The sequence below is a fragment of the Ixodes scapularis genome, unplaced genomic scaffold, assembly GCF_016920785.2.
Source record: "Ixodes scapularis isolate PalLabHiFi unplaced genomic scaffold, ASM1692078v2 PGA_scaffold4__175_contigs__length_147842914, whole genome shotgun sequence".
Lineage (NCBI taxonomy): Eukaryota > Metazoa > Arthropoda > Arachnida > Ixodida > Ixodidae > Ixodes > Ixodes scapularis.
Genome location: NW_024609879.1, coordinates 40,938,390 through 40,966,337, shown reverse-complemented (window position 1 = coordinate 40,966,337; position 27,948 = coordinate 40,938,390). Strand labels below are relative to the sequence as shown.

At 46.0% G+C, this 27,948-nt stretch overlaps 1 protein-coding gene across 1 annotated transcript in view; it reads right to left on the bottom strand.

Annotated features, from left to right (window-relative positions):
- Window positions 1-764: 764 nt before the first annotated feature.
- LOC115315163 (carnitine O-acetyltransferase) overlaps window positions 765-27,948 on the bottom strand; it is an 81,741-nt gene continuing 54,557 nt past the window's right edge. Inside the window, exons 7-11 of the mRNA XM_042293551.1 lie at window positions 25,582-25,704; window positions 24,252-24,374; window positions 18,270-18,468; window positions 5,280-5,408; window positions 765-1,120 (exon numbers count right to left, since the gene is read on the bottom strand). Coding sequence (XP_042149485.1) covers window positions 920-1,120; window positions 5,280-5,408; window positions 18,270-18,468; window positions 24,252-24,374; window positions 25,582-25,704 — 775 coding nt within the window. The 3' untranslated portion in view covers window positions 765-919. The remainder of the gene's footprint in view (window positions 1,121-5,279; window positions 5,409-18,269; window positions 18,469-24,251; window positions 24,375-25,581; window positions 25,705-27,948) is intronic.

Here is a 27,948-nt window from a genome sequence, read left to right as displayed (position 1 = left end):
CTGCGAGAGCTGATCCGAGAGCTTCAACCGACACTACCTCGATATCCTGATTCTCAGAAAGTTTTCGTCAGCCAGGAGATCCAAACATGCACACATGTTTTCATCCGCAAAGAAGGCAGCAAGAAAAGACTGACTCCGCCCTACGATGGACCTTTCAAGTTGCTCAAACGCACCGAGAAAACCATGACTCTAGACGTCAACGGACATACAGAAACCATAGCGACAGACAGACTCAAGCCTGCATTTCAAGAATTTAAGGACCAGTCTCCATCCACAGAACACCTACTGTCTCTGCGAGCGAACAAGACCCCTCCCACAAGGAAGCGTGTCTCATGGGCCACATAACTCCAAATAGCTTTTCTTGTACTTTAATGTCGGAACCGAATCTACTCATTATTTTTCTTCCTTTTTTGTTTTTGCCAGCATGGGATCTATTAGTTTTTCTTCTCCTACGATCCATGCTACCAATGGGGGAGCCTAGACATTGAGGCACCCTAGGGGAGCCCTGTAGGAGCCCGCAACAATGGCCGCAGCACGGAGCTCGGGTCACGAGCTCCATGACGCGGGTCACGCGCAAATTTAAAACGTGCGGGCAGTCGGAGCCCGAGCACCAATCGATTCGGTCGTGTTCTTTTTCCCATACATGGTATATGCGTGCTGTAGTGACCACACGAAAGGGAATGTCTCAGAACCCGCCAACACGAAGTAGGGTGCTACTACACTATTTTAAAAAGAAACACGGACAAACAAAACTTCTGTTCCAAATCGCATGTTCTCCTTGCTTTATTTCCGCTAACCACTTTTGGTTTGCCTTTTTTTATTTTTGTGCTTACAATCCTATGTTCTCCGCGGTGCTCCCTAACTCCCCCGAAAAAAGAAATAAGAAGCGAAAGAGGTTATTCGTTGCGCAATCTACCTCTTAAGATCTGTCAACGCACACTCTGAGATCCGTAAGGGCTTGCTCAAGAGCGTCCTTGAACTTGGTGATGTTCTTCTCGGGGGAAGATTTGTTGCAGCTCAGGCCGAAAGTGACAGATTCCGGTCGGATGTTGTACATGACCATGTAGGTATCAGGAAAACCAGGATCCTCCAAACTAGTGCCGTCGCATTGAAGATTCACCTTGGCGAAAAGTGGAAACAACCGTCAGGCTTGTAGGGTCACGTGTTCTCAAAAACTGCCAGTTCACGATCTACCAAACTAATTCCCGAATGCATAACCGTAAAAGCTTGTAAAGTTGACAGGCACACTTCGTCACTCTGGCGTGCTTTCAAGTACATACCTCACACCACCTGAATTTACGCGGGGAGGGGGGGGGGGCGGGGGGAAGGAGGCGAGCGGGCACAAGGATATCCCAGATTTGCTTACCCGACATGCGTAAGCAAATCTGTGGGTCGGATAAAGCCTAGCTTGGGTGAATTACTGAGGCGTGTTTACCAAAGCATCGTCCTTACAGACGCCCTCGAGCTCCTCGCGTTTTTCGCGGTTACAGAGGCCGCCGGCTACGCTCCATGGGACAGTTAATTCTTTCGCATTAAAACCAAAAGAAGGGTGTTTATAACAAGATACGATATGGAGTTAACAGTCTTTTGAAAATGAGCAAGTATAATTGTCAATTAAAACAAGTAACACAAGGCAATACGTACATTTTTCCAACCGCTAATCAAAATTTATATTTATGCGCGGTTTGCTTGCGAGCCACTGTCCCTGATGCCCGTTAGGCGTATGCGGTTTGAAATTCTCCGAAGAAAAAAAAAAAGAAAAAAAAATAGGGTTACAGTACCCTGTCAAAAAGTAATCCAGCTGTATGTCCTTAGTGAAGTACAAGATTGACAAGACTGAGTTATTTTATCTATTCCAGAATATTTTTTGGGGGGGACAGAGGAGGGGAAGGGGGCACGCTCACTAGAGAACTGCGAGCCGCCCTTAAACCAGCGCAGTGCCGCGTGCGGCTTGCGACCCGCAGTTTGGGCACCACTGTCTAGCATATGATAAATCTAAACGTGTTGTAAGGCAAGGTCGAAAAACGGAGAAGCCCTTAGAACGTAGTCACAAAATGATATCTTCGGAGCTATTTCTTTTTCTTTTTTTTTTCTGAACCGATAATTTCTGGACAAATGCGGCATATAATTTCTCCGTCATAAAATGAGGACGACATTTATTTATTTTATAATCGCTAAATATATTTCTGATAATTCACTGTGAAAAAACAGCCGATAAAAGCATTATATTTAACAAGATTTTCAATGTTTTTTTTTTATTCTGCAAAGACTGGACAGGCGTTTTAGGTGTAATGTATGACGTAATCGAAATATTTGTCTTGTTTATTAAATTCACGTTTTTTTTTTCGTTTTGTGACTGCGGTCACGGGCAGTGCAGTTCCGGCTACTCCATTGCAGTTAATTAAAAATAGACGCGTACAAATAAAGAAATGTACATAAATGATACAATAGCAAGTAGCGTTCGGCCTAACTTGTGTGTAGGTTTTTTTAAAGAGAAAAACATTCACTTTTGAGTGAGTTGCACGTTGTCAGGGTACGCGCTTGTACAAACTCTGTTCTGTGCATCCCTAGCAATTTGTGGCGGACGCACTACGATTATTCTTGCCCAGCTTTGGATGCCTGGTGAGATTAAAATGAGATGCGCGGAGTGAACAAGATGGCGCAGATATCTAAGTTACCCTTAGACGAAAGCACACTACACAAATAGTGCTCATAATGCCGAAGTCAAACTATTGGAACATTCTACATAAGACAGTCTGTATTGTATTATAAGGGCCATTTCACATCAATTACACAAACACTTCGGCAGACGTGTTCGAAGAATGCCCATGTGTGAAGAAAACATTCTTCGGAAGTGCTTCTCCGCGAAATTAAGTAAGGAAATTGACTTCACGTACCCTAGTCACCAAATAAATTTCCCCGTAAATTTTAGGGGGTAAATGTATTGATCCAGTTTTCCGGCTAAAGATTATTGGGGAAATTGACGGCCTGATAGCTAAGCCCCATTTCCGATTCCCCTTTACATTTACCTGGAACGCTGCTGGCACGTGAACTATACTCCAATTCAGTGACCGGCTATATTGAACAGGAAAATTGGTATCATGTTACATCTGTACAAATTATTTTTTTTTCTGTTAAATTGTAGCAGGACTTAAAGAAATCTGATGCACCCGGCGCGCGTCACACTATTGTTCACAGTCCTACTGACATGTCGGGATATTTTTTCCGGTGTGTTACACTGGATAATTAACTCGAATTATTTATCAAACATTATTAAATATTAATTTGTGCGCAAGCACTGTGGTACAAAAGTGGGAGACCGTGTTGAGAGAGATCACATCGTGCCGTTTCATAAAGGGTATTCACACGGGGGAGAAATCCCTCCCTTTGTTCCCCGGGATGCGCATTACGTGAGAATTAAACGTGTAGCTTTTGCGCTTTGACACTCAAGTAGATATCCAAGAAAGGTGGGGAGCATTTTGCTCCAGCTGCACAAACGCACTCCGCCTTGGCTTGGCATCTATTCGCAAGTGGCGGTGTTTTGTTCGCGTGTCTGGGAACTTTGCAGATGTAGCGCAGTGAGATGCCGGCGGTGTCATTGTGATTCACTAACTTGTTGTGGCTTGCGCTCTTGCGCCCCAAGGAGTCTTCGATACCCACCCAATTCCGACCTCAAACCCCACCTCATACAACTTACTTTTCATCCCACGTCCTCTGTGTTGCATCCACCGATTCAAGAAGCACCTTTCTTTTAGCAGGGAGTAATTCGTCGTCTCCTTCATCTAAGAGCGCTGCTGCCAATATCGCGTATCGCCTCCGTCTTTTTTCGTTATTTTTTTTTTACTTTAGACAGCAGTCACCGAGCCCTGTTTGCGAGATTGCGACCCCTAAATGCGTCTGATAACACTGATATCCCCCTGGGCTCCCCGCCGGTAGTGTAAATGCTGGAGACAAAGAAGGAGTCTCGCCCGTTTAGCCGATCACTGACGTCAGGCATATCCCGTCCCCGAAACGCATATCATGTATAAATTCCCACATTAGGTAACTTTTCCGTGTATTCTTTTTTTAAGCTTTCAAAAAGCTAAAACATTTCCAGAGCGATATGAAGAAAACAAAATCGCAGGCCACTACCCGCCAGCGTACTGCAATAATAACGCCTGTAGTCCGCTGGCTCTTTTTTTATGTTGAGCCATTTTTTTAACCCATTCGCGACCAAAGCCGGCGAATCACCGGGCGTACTGTATAGGATCATATTGCCAAAGCCGGCGATTCGCCGGTCTCCATGAACTTCTGTTTTGAAGAGCCATTCATGGATGGCGCGCTATGCAGACTTGAGGTAGTGTAGTTAGATACATTGCCAAGAGATTGCAAGGGTCGTTCGGTTCGCTGTGTTTGAGCTTGTTATTTTGAGTGTCCTCTTTCCCGCTCGATCGCTGCCTGCTTGGAGACGATGGCAGTGCACAGTGTTAGGTGTGGCCTTTTTGACGATGCATTTATGAATGTCCTCTTCGGCAACGATGATGACGAGACTTCTGGTGAGGATCGTGAGTTTTCGGAGCCTCCTCTCGACGACGGAAATGTCTCCGACAACAGTTCTGAGTTCGAATCACTAAAAGTGTGCGCTGGTTGCGCGATGTCTGAGCGACCGACGATGAAATACTTCAAGATCTTTCGTGCGAGGAAGAATCCATGAGGGACTAGTGATATATAGACTTCATCGAATCACTTAATCATCTGAATAAACATGTTTTCTTGTTTTCTCCACTGAGTTGTACTGTAAAAGCTTGATATACCAGCAAAATGGTCACGCCTAGTGTGGCTCTGTTTTAGGTGGAAAACATGCCGTACAGACAGCCCGGCTGCGTGCGACGCGCGCTCTATAAAAAGGGGGTTTAAAGATTTAAACCTCGATATAACTAGACACACACAAAGTTATTTCTATGGGAACGACCTAACGACATGTTTCGCAGCACTCTCTACAACGATTTTATAGAAGAGTCTGCGCACACATTATTATTGAAAATTTTTCGTAATTAGTCTGCGTTAATATGCGGATTCGGCACATCACAAAATATATCTTAACTTGCTCAATAAGATTGTGAACAATTTTGCGAGAATTCGGCAAGTAACAGTTATCTGTTTTAAAGTTTTAAAACAAGTTAGCTCAAACACCCCTGAAAAATTCGGAGATAAAGGTCGCTACCAACCTTTATTTTTTTATGACATAGGTGCGATACAAAAACACGACAAAAACGCATATTGAAGCAAGCACAGCATACCTGGCTGGCTACCAAAGCAGGTCGCCAGAAAGCCTGGTTTTTGAGGAAAGGGTGAATGGGGATACCGTTTTCGAGGCTAATGAATATCAAGCCATATATCATCCGCTGCACGCCGAAGCCGTCCGCTGCCTGTGTAGGAAACACAACGGAAAACAATTAGGCCTCTCAAGTAAAGCAAGCAACTGTGGTGTAGAGTTTATACTTTTTAGGAAGTATTTACAAATGGTCACTGACACGAAATGTTCTCTTTCTCTTCACACCGGTCTCTAGATTTTACCCTTTTTCTCGGAGCGGTGGAAAGCCAGGAGATTAACCAACCGTAACATGCGGAGAACCAGGAATGTCAGCAGGTATTGTTAATATTCTGAACCGCCCGCCATGGCAAGTGATTTGACACGTTTTAAAATTATCTCTTCGACATGTAAAAGCAAATTTTCGTATTTTCCAAATTATTGTGGTCAAGGCACTGGTAACAAAGATATCGAGGCGGCGCCGACACAGATGCGATCGCAGCTCCAATGCTCACGCCCCATCTCAGGTTCGAGAACAAGACACACCACAACCAAACATGAGATTCGTTCCATAAAATTCACGATCAGCGTTTTTTTGTTTTTTTTTAAAGTACTAACCGCTATTAGAGAGTTTTAGTGGACCGTTTCCATTTTCGGCTCCGCTCTCAGGATGCCAAACTGCGCACTCGCGGTCTGCTTCGCCGGAATGGAAAGCGGAGGTCTAAAAACGCCTTTTAGTAGACCGGTTTTCTTTATCGCAAGAGCGTTTCGAAAGTGTTAAAAAAAATTCACTTGCGTAGCCCCACAAGTGGACGTTTACAGTACTAGTAAAACAAAAAAACACCAAACGTTAACACTAAGAGAGTGAAAGGATCGTGTTTGCAGAGGTGGTAAAAACGAAGGCGAGAGTAATGAACACAAAAGCGTAGGCACACACTCGAAAAATATTAAGCTATAAAATATAAATATAATCGTTCCACCATGTGTTCGAGTGAAGCCGAAGGTATAAGCACGAGCATGTTGCTCTACACTGTACTCGCACTGCACGAGCGCGCGTGCTGGCCAAGGACGCTAAACGTTCGGCACTCGCTCTTGTAGCTTCAGCTACTTATGCTCCACTCGAATTAAAAGCAACGCGGATTTACGTATTCAAAGTAGAAAAATTAATGAAACGGACGAAGTTTGCGCATTGCAAGAACACCCTTTTGCTAAGTACGAGAACAACCTTGTGCGAAGTTTGACTACAGTGTTGCACAAAGCTAGCAAGGTAACTGCACGATGGATCCCCGCTGTTTTCAAGGAAGGAGACTTCTACTAACGAGATTAAGCTGGCGAGACATCGAATTTATGATTTGCATCACCCATGCTATGAAGTGCCGAAGCTTCCTTTCCGAACTGTGTGCTGGACATTGCCAACGTGGAAGAAAAATTCTTTTGAAGGCAATCCCGCTTCCAGAAGGACCTGGCTGCTCTGCAAGCGGGCCTCCAAATCCCAGCACCCGTCAGATAGGCGCAGGGTGTTGCCGATCCGGCGAGACGCTTCGCATGGTTTTTGTCGGCTGGCCTATTCCAACCGTATGTTCGAACTTGAATGAGCGTTTGGACGGAACTCGTCGGTGTTCTCCCGTATTATGACCACGACCGGTTTTATAGGGGCGACCTGCTCATTCTGCGTTTCCTTATGGGAGCGCGAAGGTCAAGAAATATCCCGTGAACGGCTTGGGGGGACCGAGTGTTCTGCTTCGCGCCGCCCTAGCTCACCACAAAAATCGTGGCGGCCGCTATGGAAGGCAATGGGAGCGTGTTGAAATAACGTTGGTTTCGGATGATTTCTGTCACTTTAATAGGTAGGCCCTAATGCTAGCACATTGTGTGTATATAATAATGTAATATGAGTCACCATATCATAGTTTTCTCGAGCAGAATGGTTAGTATTGTGAGCTACGCATCAGTAGGGTGTGCGAGTGTACAGGATGGTGCATCCAGTCTGCCTGCTGGAGCGCACTCACGTGATCGAAAAAAAAATCGAGTTAGATGCTCCGGCGGTGGGCCGTGACACTCTTGGTGAATGTTCGAAGTGAGACACTGTCGATTGGTGGTGAACTGGGTCTGCGAAGTTGGATCGCACAGGGTGGGAAGGAGTTCTAGTGACTAAGCGTACGGGTAAAAAGGGGCGCCGCCGCAGGGAGGGGGCAGATGTAAGCGAGGAGTTTGGTGGCAGAAAAGTGGCTACGAGCCGCGTGGTCGCTACTTAAGGACGATGTTGAGGCCGATCCCTGCCTACTGAACGGAGGAGGTGCAGCGCTCAATAGGATGCTGTTCGGGGGCCAAGTTGGCGCCATAATAAGGTAGGAGGCGTGACGTTGCACCAACTCGAAGGAGGCAACAAGTTGCCTGGTTGCCGAATCCCACACCGAGCAGCAAAGCTCCAGGATGGGCAACACCAGTGCTGTGAACAGCAATCTGGGCACATCGCGACTGGCTCTTCTTGTGGACCGAATGACGTAGCCAAGGAGTCGCCTTTCCCCGGACACGACGTTTTTGACGTAACGATGGAAATCGAAATGCTGGTCGATGATGACACCTAGGGGGCAGATATGCGTTGATCTTGAGATCTCCACTAGGCTCAGGAAACGTGTTGGAGAAGTCGAAGGTTGGCGCGAGGCAATGATCTGCATGGTAACACGTTCGGTTTAAGTTTAGGGGAAGTTTGTTATCTTTTGACCTAAGAAGAATGCTATCTAGATCAGCTTGTGGCTCTTTACCCAACGTAGAATCGCAAAAACGACGAAAAAAGTCCTTAAAATAATAAAGCATATTATCGTCAAAACGTCGCTGGTCGGGGAGCCGACACACATAGATATACTCTGTTTCACCTTATGATGTACCGTACGGAAGGCTACAAGCGCGAGCTCCTTGCTCTAGGGCACATCTCGGCGGCACAAGGTCTCGTGCGTTAAGAGTAGCTCCCAACGCTATGACCTCGCGCTTCTAGCCTTTTCTGCGGTACAACGTAAAGTGAAATGGAGTATAGTAGATACACACGCGAAAGCGTCTGCTAGTGTGGTGAGCTAAAGCACCAGTAACCGCGGTGGCGGTTCAGCGAACTAGCAAAGTACTAAATAAGCAAAAGCAAATGCGGCGCGCTTGCGCTGCCTAGGGTGACCTGGTCGCCCCTAAAGGAAGTATTCACTGGGGGCCATAGCTGTGTGCGCGAGTGCTGAGCGCGTGCTGATGGCGAGCTTCCAAAGTTCTTTTGTAACGTGCATTCCGCACCCTCAGGATTGCCGGTCTTAGCAGCCTATTGATGTGAGCTCGTTCCGAGCATGCGCTCTAAACAGCACACACATATATGACGTCCAGTGAATACTCTCTATGGGAAGTATTCACTGGCGGCCATAGATGTGTGCGCGAATGCTGAGCGCGTGCTAAAGGCGAGCGTCCACAGTTCTTTTGCAGCGTGCATTCCGCACCATCAAGAGTGCCGGTCTTAGCAGCCTATTGATGTGAGTTCGTTCTGAGCATGGGCTCTAAACAGCGCCCACAAATATGGCGTCCAATGGATACTCCTTATTAAGCCGGCCGTGATTGTGAGCCTCACTGTGGGTCACATCAACAAGAGGCTCGGCCACCTGCTGGTTTACATGAACAAACGTAGGTGGTTGACCCTCGCGAAACTGGATCGAGTTGTGCTCGCAAGTGATACCCTGCATGTTTTTTTTTTTGTTGTTTTTTAAATTTCCTATTTCCAATGTTTCTAGCGCAGCTGCTGTCTCTGGTAAAAAGTTACCCTTTTTGATGTGCCAACAATTTAAGTCTTTACATTTGTTTCGGCACAAAAAAAAACAAAAAAAAACAAGGTGTACATGGGCCGTGTTAGTAGATATCACGACGAGCGCGTTTGTAATCTGTGAGGTTTAGTAGGCCACTTTTATAAGCCCTCTATGCTCTACTTTACGCTCTGCAAGAAGCATCATCCCCACCGCGCTTGCGTGGCCGGCTCTGAGTTGCAGCGTATAGTTTGCGGAGTGAGCGTGCTCTCCGCTTCACATGTTGCAGAGCGGACGGCTCTCAGCGTCCATAGCGTGATCGCTTATATCTCAAGATGGCTGATCTTACTCAATACGCGTCGATGTTTTTCATTGTGACTTCAGCCTGAAATAGATCAAATCAAGAAGTAAAGCGTACGCCCCACGCGTGAAAAGGAAACCTATTCAATAGACCGATCTCACCAGCTAGATTGAGTACGCCACCGCTGCCAATATGCATCGTGGGAGCTGTAGTCTTTCTGCACGCGCGACAACCGAGCTGGAGGTTTGCGCGAGCAAACCACGAGGCATCATGAGCTATCGCGTGAACTGTCGTCTGCCTCCTACGAACTACAGTTATGGCGGCGTCACGCATGCGTGGAACGCTTGGTGGGATCGGTAGAACATGATCCAACGAAGTGAACAAGTATCACTGTGCAACCAGCACGGTGTCGGTAAAGTTGTCGCGTTTTTGTGGACTTTCTTTGGCTATGCAGTCATATGTAGGGGAGCGCGTGCCTCAACACCGATTGTACCTGTGCGAGCGCCCTGCTGTCGAAAACGCCACTGTAAGTTGTCTACGAGCATAGCGATTGCAAGCCGCACCAAAGAAGCCGTTCCTCTCAACTTCCTTTAGTCATATTCGCGTGAAATTTTTAAATTGTTTAACTTTCCTCCGGAAATGTTTGCCTTGGATTTCCTAAGTAGATTTAGAAAATAACAGAGACTTGAATACAGCATTTCTAAAAGGGCATGTTATGCTGCCACTATTCTTCGAGGCCGCCTTTTTCTTTCCAAGCGTCTAGGGAGCAAGATGGCTGCGTCATTGTTCGTCGCAGATGCGAGTCTAAGTGCATTAGACACAAATGCTGCGTCAACGCTGGATATGAACTCGGTTCTAGTTACAAGTCTTGCACTAAAAGCGATGCCCTAAATATGGCGGCCGAATATGTTACACGGCGGTGTTTTGAAAAGAGTTACCGAAATCGGTCGAAAGAATATTCCACATCAGGTTTTTGTCTGGGGAAAACCTGACAGGCAAAAACAATGCAAAATTTAGTAAACACAACGATGGACTTCAAAGCAATAACGGTAGATTAGAACGTTTTTCAGAAGTTTTGTTTTGAATTCCGGCGTAGCGGGCCCCGCATGCACAGTTTGGCGGCCTCAGAGCTTAGCAGAATTAAGGAACTAAATCTTTTTTTTTTTTTAATTCACGGTACACATTTTTTAACAACCTTACCATTAATATACGCTCTATTTTACATAAGTAACAAGTCTCATCTGGTATGTTTGGTAGTGTTTAAATACAGCCGTGATGTAAGTGTGCCTTTTTTTGTACTAGGCCGTCAAAGACAAGGGAGTACTCCTGGACAACTGTTGGAACTTCGTTGACCGCACAGCACGCCCATAATCCGCCCTTCAAAGAATCAGAAGCCATACTTTTCTAGTCACAAGAGCGTGGTCGTCGTGAAGTACCAGGCAGTGATGTGCGTAGACGGCAAAATTTGTCCGCTGGAAGACCACGGGCATGATGCCAGGTGTCTAGCATGCTTTTTTTTTTTGCTCAATATTCGAATGCGTAAAACTGATAACAGTGACTCATATCCAAGGTTTTATACTGAGCGAAATACTGGTTTAACGAGGCTGAAATGCATCTAGAAATATTTTAATAAAACAAAAGTTACTAACGACTGCCATTTTACTTCTGAGATGTGCGTGCGAATGTTGCATCTAAACAAATTACAGTGTTACCCTTGACTTTAGCATTGTAAAAGTAACCTGTGTTGCGTAGCCTTCCATTGCAAGAAAACACCATAGCACACGTGAAACAAACTATTCAGGGGCTTGAGACGAAAAACGCACTTTTAAAAACACATTAACAAATGAAAAGAAGTTTAGCAAGCAAAATGGTTTGAAGTCGTCCCCCAAGCCAGATACGTACACTGCGCTCTACTGTTAATGCGAACACGATAAAATCGCTTTTATTTGCAGACTATGTCTTGGACATAGTCTGCCTTGGATTGAGAGCGGTGAGGTTTTGTCGCCCACATTAGTGCCAGTAGAGACAAGAAGGTCAGTGGAGGATGAGAATAAAGGAATATATATTTAGAAAAGACGAAGAAAGGAACGAAAAATGATAACTATAGTCGGATGCAACCTGAGAACAATCTTTTAGCTCCACCCACAAGCTCATTGCGCCCATCTGAAGTGCCTCCGCCGTCGAGAAAGTAGTTCGCTAGCAACGTTGCTTTTTCTTCTTCCAGGAAACGTGTCTTAAACTGCTACAATATTTATTTAATTCATTTAGGACATTTAAATAAGTTAGAATACGTTTTTGTCAACGAAGTAGCTGTTTAGTAAAGAAAGAAAGTCATGTCCAATGTACCGTCTTCCCAATTCATTTTCTTTCCAAGATACTGTCTAGCATACCGTCTTCCAGCGCCTTCAATTGAGGGAAAGCGAAGCACTTATAGTTCCTGCAAATGATAAATATTTAGTGATTTACTTAGTTTTGTGGGCTTTGCGCACGAAATGTGTGCCTTTATTTTTTTGGATTAATAGAAAACAAGAATAATTATACTTTTCGGGTTTTGACAAATCGGCACCCTCCCAAGTCATCGACACCACCACCGCGCCCCGCTCTCTGTCTTCCGTCATGGATCCTTCTGAGGTGACATCGGAAAGCGATTCCCGTGATTCTTCTTGGACGAAACAGCCTGGCGCAGCCTTACCGGTGACACCAAAGCGGTTCTTCAAGAAGCACAAGCGAGGTCGAGTTTTGAACAGCGGCCAGCGAGCAGTGCTAAGCCTCTCAGCAGTGCTAAGCCTCGCGCCCGCTTCGAAATTTTCGTTGGCGATAGCGTCGCTGGATTCTCACGTTGTCGCGCAAAAACTGCTGCAAACGCAAGCCGATACCATTAAGATTTCGTGGCGTAACCTCGGGCACGTAAAACACGGTGCAAAAAGCAGAATAATTGTCACGAGAAACGAGCGTCGCGTTGCTAAGGCCAGCAGCCATGTTGAGCTTTTTTTTTTTTTCAAAAGGATCGCGATTGGTCCACGGAATCGTGACGTCATAAAAACGAGTGGCTGGCGTTTCTCGGCGTAGGATTACATTTTCCTCTGAGAGGCATTTCCGGTTTTTTCTTAGCTTGCAACCGACTATAGAAATATTGCCAGGCAACCGTTATGACGCTTACAGTCTATGCCCTAGAAAAAGAAATAACGTCTTCGTATAACCGTGAATAAGTAAGTCCCAATCTCTTGGGTAAGTCCCCAGTTGTGTCACTCATGAACACTTGCTCATGGTTGGTGGCTGGGTGCTCAGAGCTCGGATGCGGACTTGCGGAGCGATGTCCCAGGCGCAGCCGAGGCTTGCTTTGTGCGTCGCCGAGATCTCGTTCCTTGGCTTGGTGCGTCGCCGTGAGCTCATTCCCTGGGTCGGTGCTTCGCCGAGACCTCGTTCCCTTGCTCGGTGCGTCGCTGAGAGCTCGTTGCCTGGGTCGGTGCGTCGCCGAGACCTCGTTAACTTGCTCGGTGCGTCGCCGAGACCTCGTTACCTTGCTCGGAGCGTCGCCGAGACCTCGTTCCCTGGGTCGGTGCGTCGCCGAGACCTCAAAGTCAAATATTGGAGATTTATGTGCCAAACCTACGACGGGCATCTGGCGCGCCCCAGCGGAGGACTGAGGATTAATTTGGACCACATGGGGACCTTTTGACGTGCAAACGAAAGCTCGGTTACACGGCACCTTCTCCGCAATTAACCTCCGTCATATTGCGGGCACCTCAGTCGGGATTCGAACCCGCCACCTGGGGATCCCTAGGCCGGCGCTCTCGCCTGGGAGCCACCGAGGCGGCTTGTCAGACCTCGTTCCCTTGCTCGGTGCGTCGCCGAGAGCTCGTTCCCTGGGCTGGTGCGACGCCGAGAACTCGTTACCTTGCTCGGAGCGTCACCGAGAGATCGTTCCCTTGGTCGGTGCGTCGCCGAGACCTCGTTCCCTTGCTTGCTGCGTCCCCGAGAGCTCATTCTCTGGGTCGGTGCGTCGCCGAGACCTCGTTCCCTTGCTCGGTGCGTCGACGAGAGCTCGTTCCCTGGGTCGGTGCGTCGCCGACACCTCGTTCCCTTGCTCGTTCCGTCGCCGAGAGCTCGTTCCCTCGGTCGGTGCGTCGCCGAGACCTCGTTCCCCTGCTCGGTGCCTCGCCGAGACCGGATGCTTGAGCTGATTCGAAAGGATCCCAACCGCTTCTGCTGCTCGCGCCCACTGCCTCACTTCTTCGTCTTTCCTCCTAGTGGCACAACAGTGCCCCAAACGAGCGCTTCATTACACACCAATAGGTTGATGTGAGCCCCTCGAATTTAAGGTGAAAAAAACAGGATTGACTGTTTCCGCTAACGGTGTTGCGCAGTGTACATAAACACTAAGGTACCCTATCACAAACAGAAGCATACGAAGAAGGAAAAACTCATTTCATTGGGAAAACAAAACAAACTAATGATGTAAATGGAGCACTTCTGTGATTCCTGTGATTCCTATAACGTCGAAAACGCCGACATAGTTCCGCGTGGTTCCGTTACTGTAGTTCCGCTTGGCTTTCGCAATCTCCGCAATCCGGAGACGGCCGGCTCGCCCACTGTATGTAGGGCAGCTGGCACTGATGCGGAACTTCGCTGTTTCTAGCGGCTTCGTTTGCTCGTTTAATAAAACTAGTGATAAAAATATCAATGCAACCGAAATGTTCTGCACCTTTGGACTAGAAGACGGAAGTACAGGTGGCCTTTGCTACCACTGAAGCTCAATCAAATCAATAACATTTATTAAAGAACGTGCCCGACCTGCTCGAAAAACGAATTCAAAAGAAGATGAGTCTGGAGGGCGAAAGCTTTCGTCCGTCTACAAGGGCTTGTTTTCTCGAACGCGAACCGTGGTTTAAAGTTAACTATTGTCCCTAGAAGGGGGAATTCTAGGTCACGTGACTGGGAGAGCAGGGGCGCCGAGGGAGGAGCAGTGCCTACAAGCAAAATGGCCGCGACGTCGCTTAATGAGAGCTAATAGTTCTGCTTGGTTCTGCTGAACATTAATTTCGATCCGGCTGTTATATTAATGACGCACCATCAACCTATTAGCACATCAATCAAAGCGGTAGTTCAGAGGGACTACTAAACTAACCGACGGCAGCATTCCGCGAATGGATCACTCTTCATCAGTCCGTAATCCAAGACATATGACGGTACATAGGCCTTGCAAGTGTTTTTATGGTAAGTAAAAAAAATGTTTTGCGAACGAGTGTTGGTATGTATTTATACTAACACGTTTAATTTGTTACACTATGCATGCCGACTCGTGAGCAGCGATTACTTTGCGGAGAAAGGGAAATATCCTTGATAAAGTCTTCGTTCTGAGACATTGTACTGTTTTTTTTTGTTCGCAGTGCGCCTACAGTATGCCGACAGCATCGAGGTTTCTACATATCCCCGGTGGCCAGCAATTCAACGGTAACGAGAAGCTTAGCTTCTCGTCACCGGTGGATCGGTTGGGAAAACGGAAGAGAAAGCAAACAGTTGAGATCAGCAGGAATCGCAGAAACGCGCGTCGCAAGGAACAAAAATGAGAATACAACACCGGCGTTGCCAGACTGGAAGGCACACGTGAAAGTTATGCGTTGTTTATGGCGAAAGATATTGAAGGAAATGTTTCGTACATTTTCGAATATCCGTCGACAAACTCTAGCATAGTAGCTAAAGTTTCTTCGTACCATCTGAAGCAAATAAATTGGTCTTCAAGTACAACATTACTATATTTTGACGTATAATGGCATACTAGATCGATAACAACCAGCAGAAAAAGAGGATAAACAAAAATGACTGGCTTGTTTCACCGATAGATGGCGCAACTTAGTGCCCAATCAAATATAATTAGTGTTCTATATCCAGCCGCTTATTACAGTACCTAGGTACTTTTTCCTTTCTAGGCACCGTGGTTTACCAAAATGGGTTTACCATCGCTTCGAGAAAACCGGCCCTGGAGAAGGAGAAAAACGTTTCGTTCCTCCTTTTTTCCCGTGTCCGATTGGGGGCGCGTGAGTAGGAGGGAGGAAGACGCGCTGTTGCTACCTTTTTCCTCTATTTTGTCTTAGAGTGTGGTGTAATTGAGGGGAGAATGTACCGGGTGAGCTCGCGATGGCACGCGCTGCCCACACGAGCGACACGTGCTTGGCAGCCCAGAGATCCTTGTATGACGTCACGACTGGTCGCAGTTTGTCGTGTTTTCGCATTTAGTTACATCTTCGGCCAAAACGTCCGTGATATTCAGATTCACGGGATAAAACTACGTTAGAATTCACCTCCAACTCGTTTTTTTTTCAAGAAGTGTTTGAGCTTCTATTTAAATCTGTCCTCAGATTTCCGCTAATACGGCGAACGCTGAAGTGCGCGAGCGCTTTGGTCAGTGGCGTACCAACTTGCTTTTAAGTGTGTGGGAGGGGGGGGGGGGGGGGAGGGGACAAACAAGACTCCACCCCGGGCCTTGGGGCGGTTGCCTAGATAATCCTTGGGCGTCGCCAACCAGTGTTTGCCCTGCCCAGCCGCGGCTGCTTCACGGAGGGCAAAACACGTGCCTTGCCTTGCCCACCCCTCCCACTCTGAGAACTGGGAGGGGGAGGGGGCAAGCGCCCCTCTTGCCCCCCCCCCCCCCCCCCCGGTTGCTACGCCCATGGCTTTGGTAAATTGGTCTTTGGATGTTTAAACAGTAGAAGTTAGTCTGCCTCATTGCGCGTCTGATGCCTTATCTGTAGATGATCAATTTAGCTGGTGCGGTACAACCGCTAGCCTTGAGTCTTTCACATGCACCACGCAGTAGTGATACACGACCTCACACCGGTACGATGTTCTTCCAGAGCCACTCAGCTGATGTGCTGCCTTTCTCTTGCAGTGTTTCCTTTTATCCAGCCCTCGCGCGGTTTGTATATTACTTTTCACCTTAAGTCCAGACGCAGGCAACTCTACAAACTTACGCGACCATTTAAACAAGATCAAAAGTGCACCATTTCGGAGTTTGGCGTGTTTCCGTAGGCCATGTTTGTCATATTCCAGTCACCCAAGCGGCTGCTTTTGTACGAATTTTGAGTGACGGGTTAATTCTCTATAATCTTGCAGAGGGACAATAGAGACTTCTGGGTCACACAAAAGGGATTTTTAAAAATAGGGGAGTTAATCCTTCCCCTCTTCTCTCGTCGTGACCTGAGGCGAGACAAGTGTCGTCACTATCTGCCAAGGTTCCTAGACTGGCATTACCAACGAGGCGTTAGCGACAACCACCAGGTGCTCTTTGCTAATCGTTTAATTCGTGTCTTATATGATTCTGTTCCTTTGAACACATATGGACCAAAAAATAAGCGCCGAAATTTCGTTGTAGTATCCCTTTAACGGGGTTTCGGAGGCATTGGGACGCGCGCTCAGGCCGTTGGGGGTACGTACCATATACAAACAGTACACAACAATTTCCTAGATTATCTCGCCGCCAAAAACACTATCCATTCAGAGACAGAAAGTGGTGTGATCTACCAGGGGCAGTGCAAGGAATGTGACGCTCCCAATATTGGAGAGGCGGGACGAAAAAAAACAAACAAGACTAAAACAAAAACGCACGGGACGTCGCCAAGGCCACGAACGCCTCCCACTTTAAATCTGAACTCTTCAACCACGCATGGACCTTAGGCCACAAATTTGACTTTGAAAAAGCATCGACCTTGGCGAAGGATAAAAGGTGGGGACCGACAAAGCTGCTGGAATCTTTGTTCATCCCGAACGACGAACGCGAAAGTGACAAATCTCTGGTCAAAAAGAACTGTGGCCTCCTACCGGATAGGTACACAAACTTGATACCTAAATAGCCGAACTTTCCGGGAAACCCTCCTTTTCTCTTTGCATCACTGAAAATGCCTCCCGCTTAGGAGGCGAAACAAGTAATTAAATTGCTATTTTGATGTTTCAAGCCGTTTTTGTTATTACAGTTATAATGTCTTTGTCTGGTTTCTGGAGTATTTTTGCGTAAAACAAAGAATCAAACTCTCCCGGTATATATTGCTCTGCGAGAGGCTATACACGAGCACGATGTTTACATAGAAGTCCGCGTTTCCTCACATAACGTGTGGTCACAGTGATTGCGTGAAGACTAGAGTCGTATGAGATAAAGGGTGTTCGCATGTGAAGGGCCGACAAAAAAACCACAGCAGGCGCGTGACGGCGAGGGGCTGAGTTGGTGCATGAAAGAACTTTACGGGAGGCGAACCTTTAGGGGAAATGGTCGTACTGCGCGTGGAAGCAACGACTGTGAGTAGTTCCGCAGCTGAGTTGATTTACTTGCAGTTACTCAAGCCCACTGTTCGCTCAGCGCTGAAATCGGCATTTACCTGAATTAAATCCCGCCTCAATCACCTGACCTCTCTGTTGGTATGACATTGACGACAGAGCTAAAGACGGATCAAATTACCAGCCAAATGTTTATGTGCAAAACAATTGGAGATAAGGGTATTTTGTTTAGTATAATCTACAGCGTACACGAACAATTCACACTGAAACACACAAACCAATAAAAATGAACCAGCCATGGAGTGTTCACTATCAACTGAGTTTTGTATTTTGTCTTCTACGCTGTTTGCACTTCTATCACACGTCAGTTTTTACTTGGATAAAGTATTAGAAGGATGGATAATACATTTTTGCATCAAGTTTTACAAAGTTTTGAAACTCAATTGTTTCTCGCGTTTAAACTTTAAACAAATGGTGCATGTATGGTTTGACCAAAGTTGGCCATTGCAGTACTCTACAGACACCGCAGATGTCACGCTGTGTTACATCAAAAGATTTCTAAACAAACAATCACATATAATTTACGTTTCTTTGCCACTGAAAATTGTCTATCCGCTCAAAAGAGCGCTCGCAAACTTACAAAAACGGCTTCTTGCTTGCATCTTTCCACGGCTTTCCTCAAGCTCTGCTCCTTCTCTTCCCTGCTTGATAAAGGGTTATCAAAGACCTTGCAGAATGATAGGCTTTCTTTCGAGGAGGAATGAAATACATCAGCTCGTCCGTAAAGGAATTGGCGAGCCGAAGCCGCTCCATACGCCATGACCGCGGTGCCAGTACACCTGGTAACAGAAAGACCCACACACACCTTTTTGCAGAACACGAACACGATAAATAAGCACATAAGTGAATCAACACAATTTTTAAAGTTGAGATAAAGTTAACAGCGATTACATATTTTTTAACTTTATATGTACGATCACTTTCAGAAACGCCTGCGTCAACCTTTCTGTATTCTGTTTGGCATTAACAAGTACTCAGTCTGCTGTGCGGACAACGAGTAAATTACTAGACGTTCTGGTGCAAAATAAGTTAACCGTTTTTACGGAATACTGCAAGCGAGAGTGGATGTAATATGTATAAAAAACAAAAAGTGAAAGCCGTTTACAATTCCCTGTAACGCCGGTTAGAGCGCAGCTCTTAAGTAGGAGGGTGGAAGCGTGCTAAGCGATAGGTGACACCTTGAGGTCACGTGACCTCAGGGGGGTCGTGGGACGTCAGGGGGGTCACGTGACCTCTGGGGAGGGGGGTCACGTGACCTCATGCGGTCACGTGACCCCCTCCCGCGTGACCTTAGGGGGTCGCGTGACCTCGGGGGGTCACGTGACCTTAGGGAGTCGAGTTTCCTCAGGGGGACGTGACCTCAGGCGTTCACGTGACCTCAAGGGGTCACGTGATTTCAGGGGGTTCACGTGGCCTCAGGGAGGTCACGTGGCCTCAGGGGGTCACGTGACCTCAGGAGGTCACGTGATCTCAGGTGGTCACGTGACCTCAGGGGTCACGTGACTTCACGGGGGTCGCATGACCTCAAAGGGGTCATGGGGCCTCAGGGGATCACGTGACCTCAGGGGTCACGTGACCTCATGGCGTCACGTGACCTCAGTGGGGTCATGCGACCTCAGGAGGGGGTCACGTGACATCAGGGGGTCACGTAACCTCAGGGGGTCACGCGACCTTAGGGAGTCACGTGGCCTCAGGCGGATCACGTGACCTCAGGGGGTCACGTGACCTCAGAGGGTTACCTGACCTCGGGGGGGGGGGGGTTCACGTGACCTCGCGGTTACGCCGACGGCGACGCCGCTCAAGCCGGAAACGGGCCTCTAAGAGCTGCGCTCTAAAAAAAACAGCAAATACTCAAAGCAATAAAGAGGGGAGTGACGTCAGGTTTGAAATATGTAATAAATTAAAGTGTACACAAGAAGAAGAAAAAAGTACAGTGCTCAATGAAACAAAATGAACCAGTGGAGCCTGAGCGTGTGGACTCGTGAGTACACAGTTACGCCAGAGATACTTGGAGGATCTTGAAGGCGGGCCATATGAGAACTTTAGAGTAAAGTAACTATTTATAGTAGCCTATACGTTAGAGTAACTGCAAATGCTCCTAGAGCTGAGCATACGCAGTTACTTTAGCGAGGCCACGCACTCAGCTGGTCCACTTCGTTTTGTTGAGCACTGAACATTGTGATACTGATGAGCACCAAGATACTTTTTCAGTTGAGAGCGTCGAGACCGGCAGACTAATTTTCAAATCGGTTCAATTATGATGATTATGTTTAATGAGTGGGGTGCAGTATATAGCATGTGGCACGAAGAGTTTTATTCCCGGTGGCATTTAAGGTAGTCAGAATCATCCGCTTTTCATGGACTGCGCGACACATTGCAGCTAAGAGAGTCCGTGCAACGAGATTGGGTATAAACGTTGGCATATCGTTAGTTTTGCATCATGTCGATGTACCAGAAACTTCTTCTAATTTGCGAGCCAGAAACATAACTTCTGTCCAAGGCTCGCCAAAATTATTGACGCTAGAGAAAATGAGCCATCTGAGTGTAATATTCAAGAGGGAGTGCATATTATATTTAAGTTCAAGCACTATGTGTACAAGTAAAAAGCATTGGTAGAAGTGTAAATTATTTTAAATGATCGCTAAATCGGTGCAGTTAAGCAAACTTCCTTCAAAAAGGGTGTTCTCCAGACATCAGCCTCTTCCACGCCCCATTTTCGCTCTCCAGATATAAGTGGTGTTCAGTGCAGTAGCATCCTATTTAACGGTTCTCAATGACGCAGCATCCATCGTCTGCCACTTTGCGGAGTTCACAAATCGAGCTTCGGCTTGATCGACGCTTGTGACCTGGCTCCAATAACGATGAAGTTATGCGCAGGTCTTTTCTTCTATGTGATACTGACTTACCCCCACCACCAAAAAATACATACCAGGCGAATGTGTAGAATACAGGAGACGTTCTAGCGTCACTAATGTTTAGAGACACTAATGTTTAGAGATGTTTAGAGATCGCCGGACTCCTACCTACACGGCACCCCTCATCAACGCGTATTATGTGCTCGGCTAATAGTTCTTCCTAGAACGAAGCGATACTACCATTAATCGGAACTGATAAACTTGGCGATCTTCCAACGCCTTCCATACTTGCGAGCTCTTCTCCGAGAGTGCGCAGAGGTGATCTAGCTACTCTTATGACTCCTATCCTACCTCACCCCTCCTCAGCTACCCCTCTGGTCAGATGACCTCCCCGATAACCAATCAGCGTCGAGCACTTCCCTCCTCCTCTCCCACCAGCCAACCAATCAGTGTCGAGCCTCCCGGCCACGTTTCATCTGGGCTTCACAAAATGCCAAACACCCAGGCAAAGAACATCTCACGTTTATAGCACCTAAACTCAAGGCGATGTGTCGTCACGTGCTGGAAATAAGCTTTCGTAATGAATCAAAAGGTATGGTGAGATGCGCGCCTGGCTCCAAAGCGTTTTTATGTGATTCCAGGTTTCGAGCTTCACGGCCACGCTTTTATCCGGGCTTCACTTGTATCTGGGGTTCAGGAAATGACCAACTCCTAGCCAAAATGTTACAGAACGAGCCTTAAAACTGCTTGCGTATGCATTCCTACACGCACCGCATTACTGCAAGCAGCGCGACACCTCTTCTTTTTTCATCCGGCGCTCTGGCGATGACATAACGCAACCCCACTGCGCAGGCGCGGCACCAACTCCGGCTGCAATGACGAAGCTTTTGCGCTGCTGTGCTTTTCGTTGTGTTTTATTTCTGAGGCTCGCCCGCTTTGAACTTTAGCGACAAGTGCTTGATCAGGTAATGGTGTGACTATCATTCGGGCATAACGACGCGGACTTTTCTCGTAGTAGGACGTATACCCCGGCCGGTTTAACGTTTTAGATTAAGACGGCGCGAAACATAGAGGGAAGCTCGTGGTGCCTTGATTGGCCCATTGAACGCGCGTCACAACAGCGCTCGACGGCGTCGGCTCTTTTGTGACGCCGCAGCCAAACACCAGTTATCCTTTGCCTCAGCGTAAGTCCAGACGTAGCTCATGCTACAAGCTAACTGAACCGATCAAGCGAAGTGAAAAGCACAAATCATTGAGTTCTTTTTGTCTACCAATGGTTCAGCGACGATAGAACGCGTACAGAAACATGACGAACGCAAAGATGGTCTGCCTTTGACGCTGCCTATTTGAACCAATCAGCTCGTAGCGTCGGCTACAACTGGACTAAAGCGCCTTCACAAAGGCGTTTGTTAAAAATACCGCCAACTATTGTTGAGGAAACAGGCATGACACGTGCCACTACCGGGAGCCCTACCGCCATTTCCTTCCAAGGACCTCTCGAAATACAGAACTCTTGCACTGGCGCATTTGAAGCTACTTGCAAGACAAACGCAAACACATCGTCGGGTTGTAGGTTGGAATTAAAGGCACTGTCCGTTAAGATGTCTTTCAGAAAACAATTAAGTTAAAGTGTTTTTTGGTAATATTATCCGCATGTTATCCAAGTTTTTAATTCTTCGCCGTGCAAGTAATTTAATTTTAAACAGAACACAACTGCTGAGATGGCACTCGGAAAACACACAGCGTTTGCTTTGGTAACAGCGGAAGGCTCTGACGTAACGTCATTCAAAGGGAGCCATGACAGCTCTTGATTACGGTCTCGGTAAAATACCTTTGTTCCTACAAATACAAGATTTACTGTGTCGATGAAAGCTGAATTCGTCGACGACGATCTTTGTACGCAAGATTGACCATGTTAATCAAAGCCGAAAACAATTCAACGCCTCCGGCTCTGGCGTTACCATGCCTCATGGGGCGTCACGACAAGACCAGCCATGCATTTGTTGTGACATTTGGCGTCACGTTTCATATTGATGTCCATAATTCATTGAACGAATATTGGGGCGTTTCTTAATCAAATAAATCTGATATCTAACATTATTTAGAAGCTTTATACGTGATCAGCGCAAAACTGTAGAAAGTTTCTTATATCACCGGACTATTCCTTAACCTGAAAGAAACACGTAGACAAGGCCGGAACTCTCCAAGGCGTAAAATCACCAACGTCACAACGAGTAGGGAATTCTGAATGTTGAACATCTCTTTGAGCTTCACATTTTTTCTTGTTTTCGGATGGTTGCTGATGTAGCGATGTATGCAAAATGTTTTAACAATGAGTAAAATACCACTTTATATTCACCCATTTGTAACTTTTTTCATCATTCAAAAACATCATATATAATGTATATGAAATGTTGAGAGGTCCAAGGTTTTGTGACAAAGCAAATGAAACTGCCACCTCTTGATGAGAGGCTGCGGCATCGCAGTGATAGCACTGCAACCGATTTCGATGCAGCGAAGCCTGTTGTAAACAGTCACAAACGACATAAAAATAGATTTAGTGCGCCCGGTTGTATTCAAACGAAGGTTTGAAAGCCAGCACCTATAGGTAAGGTGCCGTATTTTCGGGGTACCACTTCATTCTAGTTATGAAGCACTTTTTTATTATTATTTATTTTTATTTCGATTTATTGTTCGTTAGTTTCATTTTGCGGCGTAGAAAAAACGATCGGTGCTTATCAAGGATTATGTTGAAAAAAGCGGAACTCGAGCATGAGATTTCCCAATCACTCGGGAACATGCCCGTGATCCGAACACGTCTCGCTAGCGATACGAGAAGGAAACGAGATAAAGGGTGTGATTCCGAAGAAACCAACCATATCCTTGATGTGTTTCCGAAAACAGACATTGTAAAACCCATTATTTCAGCGGCCACTATTTTTCGCGAATCGGTCACAGAGGACATATTCCCGGCCATTAAGTTTCGCCATTTCCAGATGCATGCAAAGAAACTCTTAAATACCGGAATTTTTGCTTGCTCCTAAAATCCGCAAGTTTTTCAATTTGCGAAACTAGAATAAATTAAGGGCATGCGAACATTAAGGACTAGCACACGAATCGTAGATTCCCAAACTTCGCAGGAAGAAATGACTACCTACTGTTTTATTCAATGTTAAGGCGGAACGCAGCCCAAACTGAGGCTGTTCCTATTTTTCGCAACGGTAGCCCTTAACGTGTTCTCTTATGTTATCGGTAGCGGGATATATTCGGATCCCAAGCCCGTTCTCTAGAAGTTAGGGAATCTTATGCTCCCGTTCTTCAACGGAATTATCGATAAACACACATCATTACCTCGACACAAAAAAAGAAATAATCTATTTGAAAAACGCTAAATTAAAAAAAAAACACCGCAAATTCGGAAAAAAATGAACGCCGTCAATGTGTAACCAAAATTTCAGAGCACAACGCATTACGCGCATGATGTTGAATACCCGAGACCGTGGTAAAAGCTGGGAAACTTGGTCGAAGAAACATGACAGGGGAAATGAACGTCTCAACTGAGACGTTCTTTTCCCCTGTCCTTTTTCTTCGACCAAGTTTTTCAGTTTTTAAATAGTCTCGGGTATTCTACATCATAATAAACTTCCGCCAACTCGCCTGCGCACTCACTGTTTTTGCATTACGCGCGCAAGGCATTGTGTTCTTACCTGAAGGCCGCCAGTTGAATGGCCATCTGCGTGTAGCCGTCCGGACTCATGTTGCACGACTGGATGAACTTTTTTCCATAGTTGGAAAATTGATAGAAGAGCCTTTCAGTACCGCCAGTATATCTGTGGTGTTAACCGTAATTATTAATAATTACAGCATCCTGAATCAGTATCCTCAGCTCGTTACCCTACATGCTCTCTTTCTTTTAAAGTAGCATTTTACACGAACTGCTGTTGAAGAACAATATGGCTCCCATCTCTGACAAATGTAGAGAGGTGAAATCAGGACGAGGCAGCATAACAAATATAAAAATGAAAATTCACTCCATAATGACAGAAACCTGACTAGGTCTTTTCTGGACCTCGCCATATACATGGCGTGCACGTGACATCAGTACACCCTTTTTTCTGGTGACCAGAAGTGCATCGTTATATGCAGCGGAAGCTCGCGCCCTTCCTTCCTAGTATCTCGACAAGTAATGTCAGTGAACGCCATGTATATCTACGACCTACTTGCAGACTCCTGTGTGCATGCAATAAATTACGACAAGTAGTTCTCCAGTCGTATATGGCTATACCACAGGATGGCCAGTTTTTCGTGCCTTGTAAAACAGACGAAAAAAATTAGCGCCTGTATTTAGACAAGTCATCCCTTCAGGAAATGTGCAATTGGGTAGTGCATTTTACCTTGGGAAGTTCGAAGACCGTAACTCTCTTTCTGTTACAAATGACACTAAAACACTTCCCCGGTGAATGGCGGACGTGATCTCAGACACAAATTTACTATCAATGTAATTTCGGCGGCATCTCCTGAAAGCCGCACCTAGCAGACAACAAAGGGCGTCGTCTGCTCGCTTCCGTTATTGAGAAATAGCAAACAACAATTTATTCCTTTGACTGTCAAGTTAATTAGTCTCATCTTTTTTTTTTTAGAAAACAAGAACCACTAGATGAAGAAGTTCAAATTGTAAAAAAATCAAAATCCAGCTGCACATTTGGTGAAGGGTAGAGCTTTCTATGCGCTGAAGCCGATGTTTAAATTTTGTTTTACAGCGTAACGAACATTGTCGCCACTGTATGCATTAATTGTGGAATCTTCAGGATGTTTGAGATATAAAAAAATCTGTATTAATGCCCCTATTGTGTTGTTGCGAAAATGAAGCTACAATGCTCAAAAAGCAAATGTATATTTAAAATAGTTTTCGTTTTATTCGTCACATTTTAGTAAGTGTTCCTGCAGGATTTATGGCACGTCGACAGTTAGACCGTCCATATATGCATTGCTTTCCGCATTGTGATATTCGATTGGTCCTGCAGCTTGTATACTGACCTTGCATGGGACGATTTTGCTTTTTCTATGTCGTGTAAGGTGTCAGGCCCAAGAACGAATTCCAGCTTCTGAGGAGCACCTTCCTCGCCGTCCTTAGATGTTTCGAAGCTCCCTGCCTTCTGGCTGCAATATTCGGCATTTATGTTAATTACATACTTTTAGTATATGTGCAGATATAGACAATCAAATAGCGAGTGCTTCACCTAGAGTGGCAAACGACATCTCTATATATGTATATATGAATATTCATTAAAATATATATGAAGAAGTTTTTGAAATCTCAGCTTACTCAGCTTTCTTATCGTACATACTGAGTTGGTTAAATGTATTTCTTATTTATTTATTTGGCCGAATGCTCGAGAGTCGTAAAATCAAAAGGAACACGAGACGCGTGAGCCAAGCAAAGTTCCTGCAGCTTCTTTCACGCGTTAAACCAAGATTCACTTGTAAAAACGCACCACTAAACTCGCGAAGATCAACATGACCCAAAATGTTTGCTTCCCTTGTAAAAACAAAAAAGAAAAACGTTGAGGGGTTGCCAGGCGAAACGCTTTTTTAGTCAATCTTCCGTCAAAATTCTGCGAGTGAAAAGGCGCTTGGTTGTTTCAGTAGGCGTGTTCGTGGATGAGGAAGTAGAAATTGGTGACGTGCTGGTCAGGTGGTACACATTCCTCGGACGTCTATCGCGATTTGGTTTCACCGTGTCAATCTGCCACTAGAGGAGGGAATGACGTAGATGTGCTTCCGCTCGATAAGTAAGCCAATCCTGCCTTTTGTCGCTTGATCGCGTTGGTTCATTTGTATGCGCGTTATAAATGCAGTCACAAGGTTCAAAGGAAACAAAAACACAAAAAAACAACAATGCAGTAAGTCATTTTTGACTTCCCGGGGACTCTGCTGAAGCTTAGAGGAAACTTCTATTTAATTGTGAGAAAAGAACGTTAGATTATCGCGATGCAACAGAAGCGGGTGAACTTGTGTAGAGTCTTGAACGAGGTCACTTGATGTGGCAGAAGGAACCGCTGCAGCGGAAGAATTGCAAAAAATGCCTGACATACTGCAGTCTGTGTGCATGTGCCCGTGTATTTTCTTTTGAAGACAACGCGCATGAGGAAATCTGGAGAATAACTTGTAGTCGGGCTAGTTTTTGAACATCTATAGGTTGAAGGAGATATTTTGTACGCGATATTAATGAACTACTCTCTCTTTAGCGATTGCTTTCGTCTTTTTGCTCAAACTTAGTCAAAAGAGCGAAGCGCTGCGTTACCAATTTAGGAAACAACGATATTCCACTCTGTGAAGGTGGACGACCAGCGAATCTGTTTAGCACACGACAAAGACGTGACACAGAATTTCCAGCAAATGTACGAACTGATTTATTGTCTTGATCGGTGGTCACCGTGACGAAAGATACGCATACACATGTCGCGGCCAATCGCCGCTCCCAAGATCAGGAGGAAACGAGACACGTGCGGCAGGACCGCCACCTGGAGGAAGGAAAGTAAACTAGGTACGTAAGCGCTGGGAATGACGACAAAGAGAGGGCGGTCAGCTTCCTACCTCTTCCCGTTCCCTCATCCTCTCCTGTGCCGCTAAATTTTCCTGCTAATTTATGAGGGGAAATGTTTCCGCTGAACTCGGCGGGGAAATTTGGGTGACGTCACATGAAATGGTGACGTCATTTTCAACTCTAAATTTGGCGGGAAATTGATATGCTGTTGAGGTAACGTGACGTCAATTTTACCCGCTAAATTTAGCTCAAAATATTCCTCCTCAAATATAGCTGAAAAAGTTTCCCGCTAAATTTGTTTCGGACATTTTTTATTTCCGCTAGAAAATTTTTCCTGATAAATTTAGCGGTCAAAAAGGAGTTTTTGTTGACGCACACGAAACTTCCACGGAACCCTAACCATAAACAGCTTCGCTGTAAAACCGAGTAATGAACGGCACTCCTGGAATAAAATATCGTAGTGGTTCAGATTCGATTGTGCTCATTTTTAGTCGTTTTCCGTAGGTCCTTAGAAGTAGTACATAGAACAATCACACCCTATTCAATTGAAGTAGCCCAAATGCCTTTCCCTTTCTTTATTGCACGGTTCCTTACTTGTGGCCTAAAGACTAGCACAGTATTTTCAAGTTTGCCGCCTTGGTGGTTCAGAGGCAAAGCGCTGGCCTACGTACCCCGAAGTGTCGGTTTCGAATAGCCGAGATGCCCGCAATCTGACGGACCCTTATTGCACAGAAGGTGCGGCGCAACTGAGTTATCGTTCGTACGTCGAAAGGTTCCCGGGTGGACGAAATTATTCTTCAGTCCCCCGCCGGGGCGTGACGGTCGTTTGGTTTGGCACGTTAAAGCCCTTAAAATTT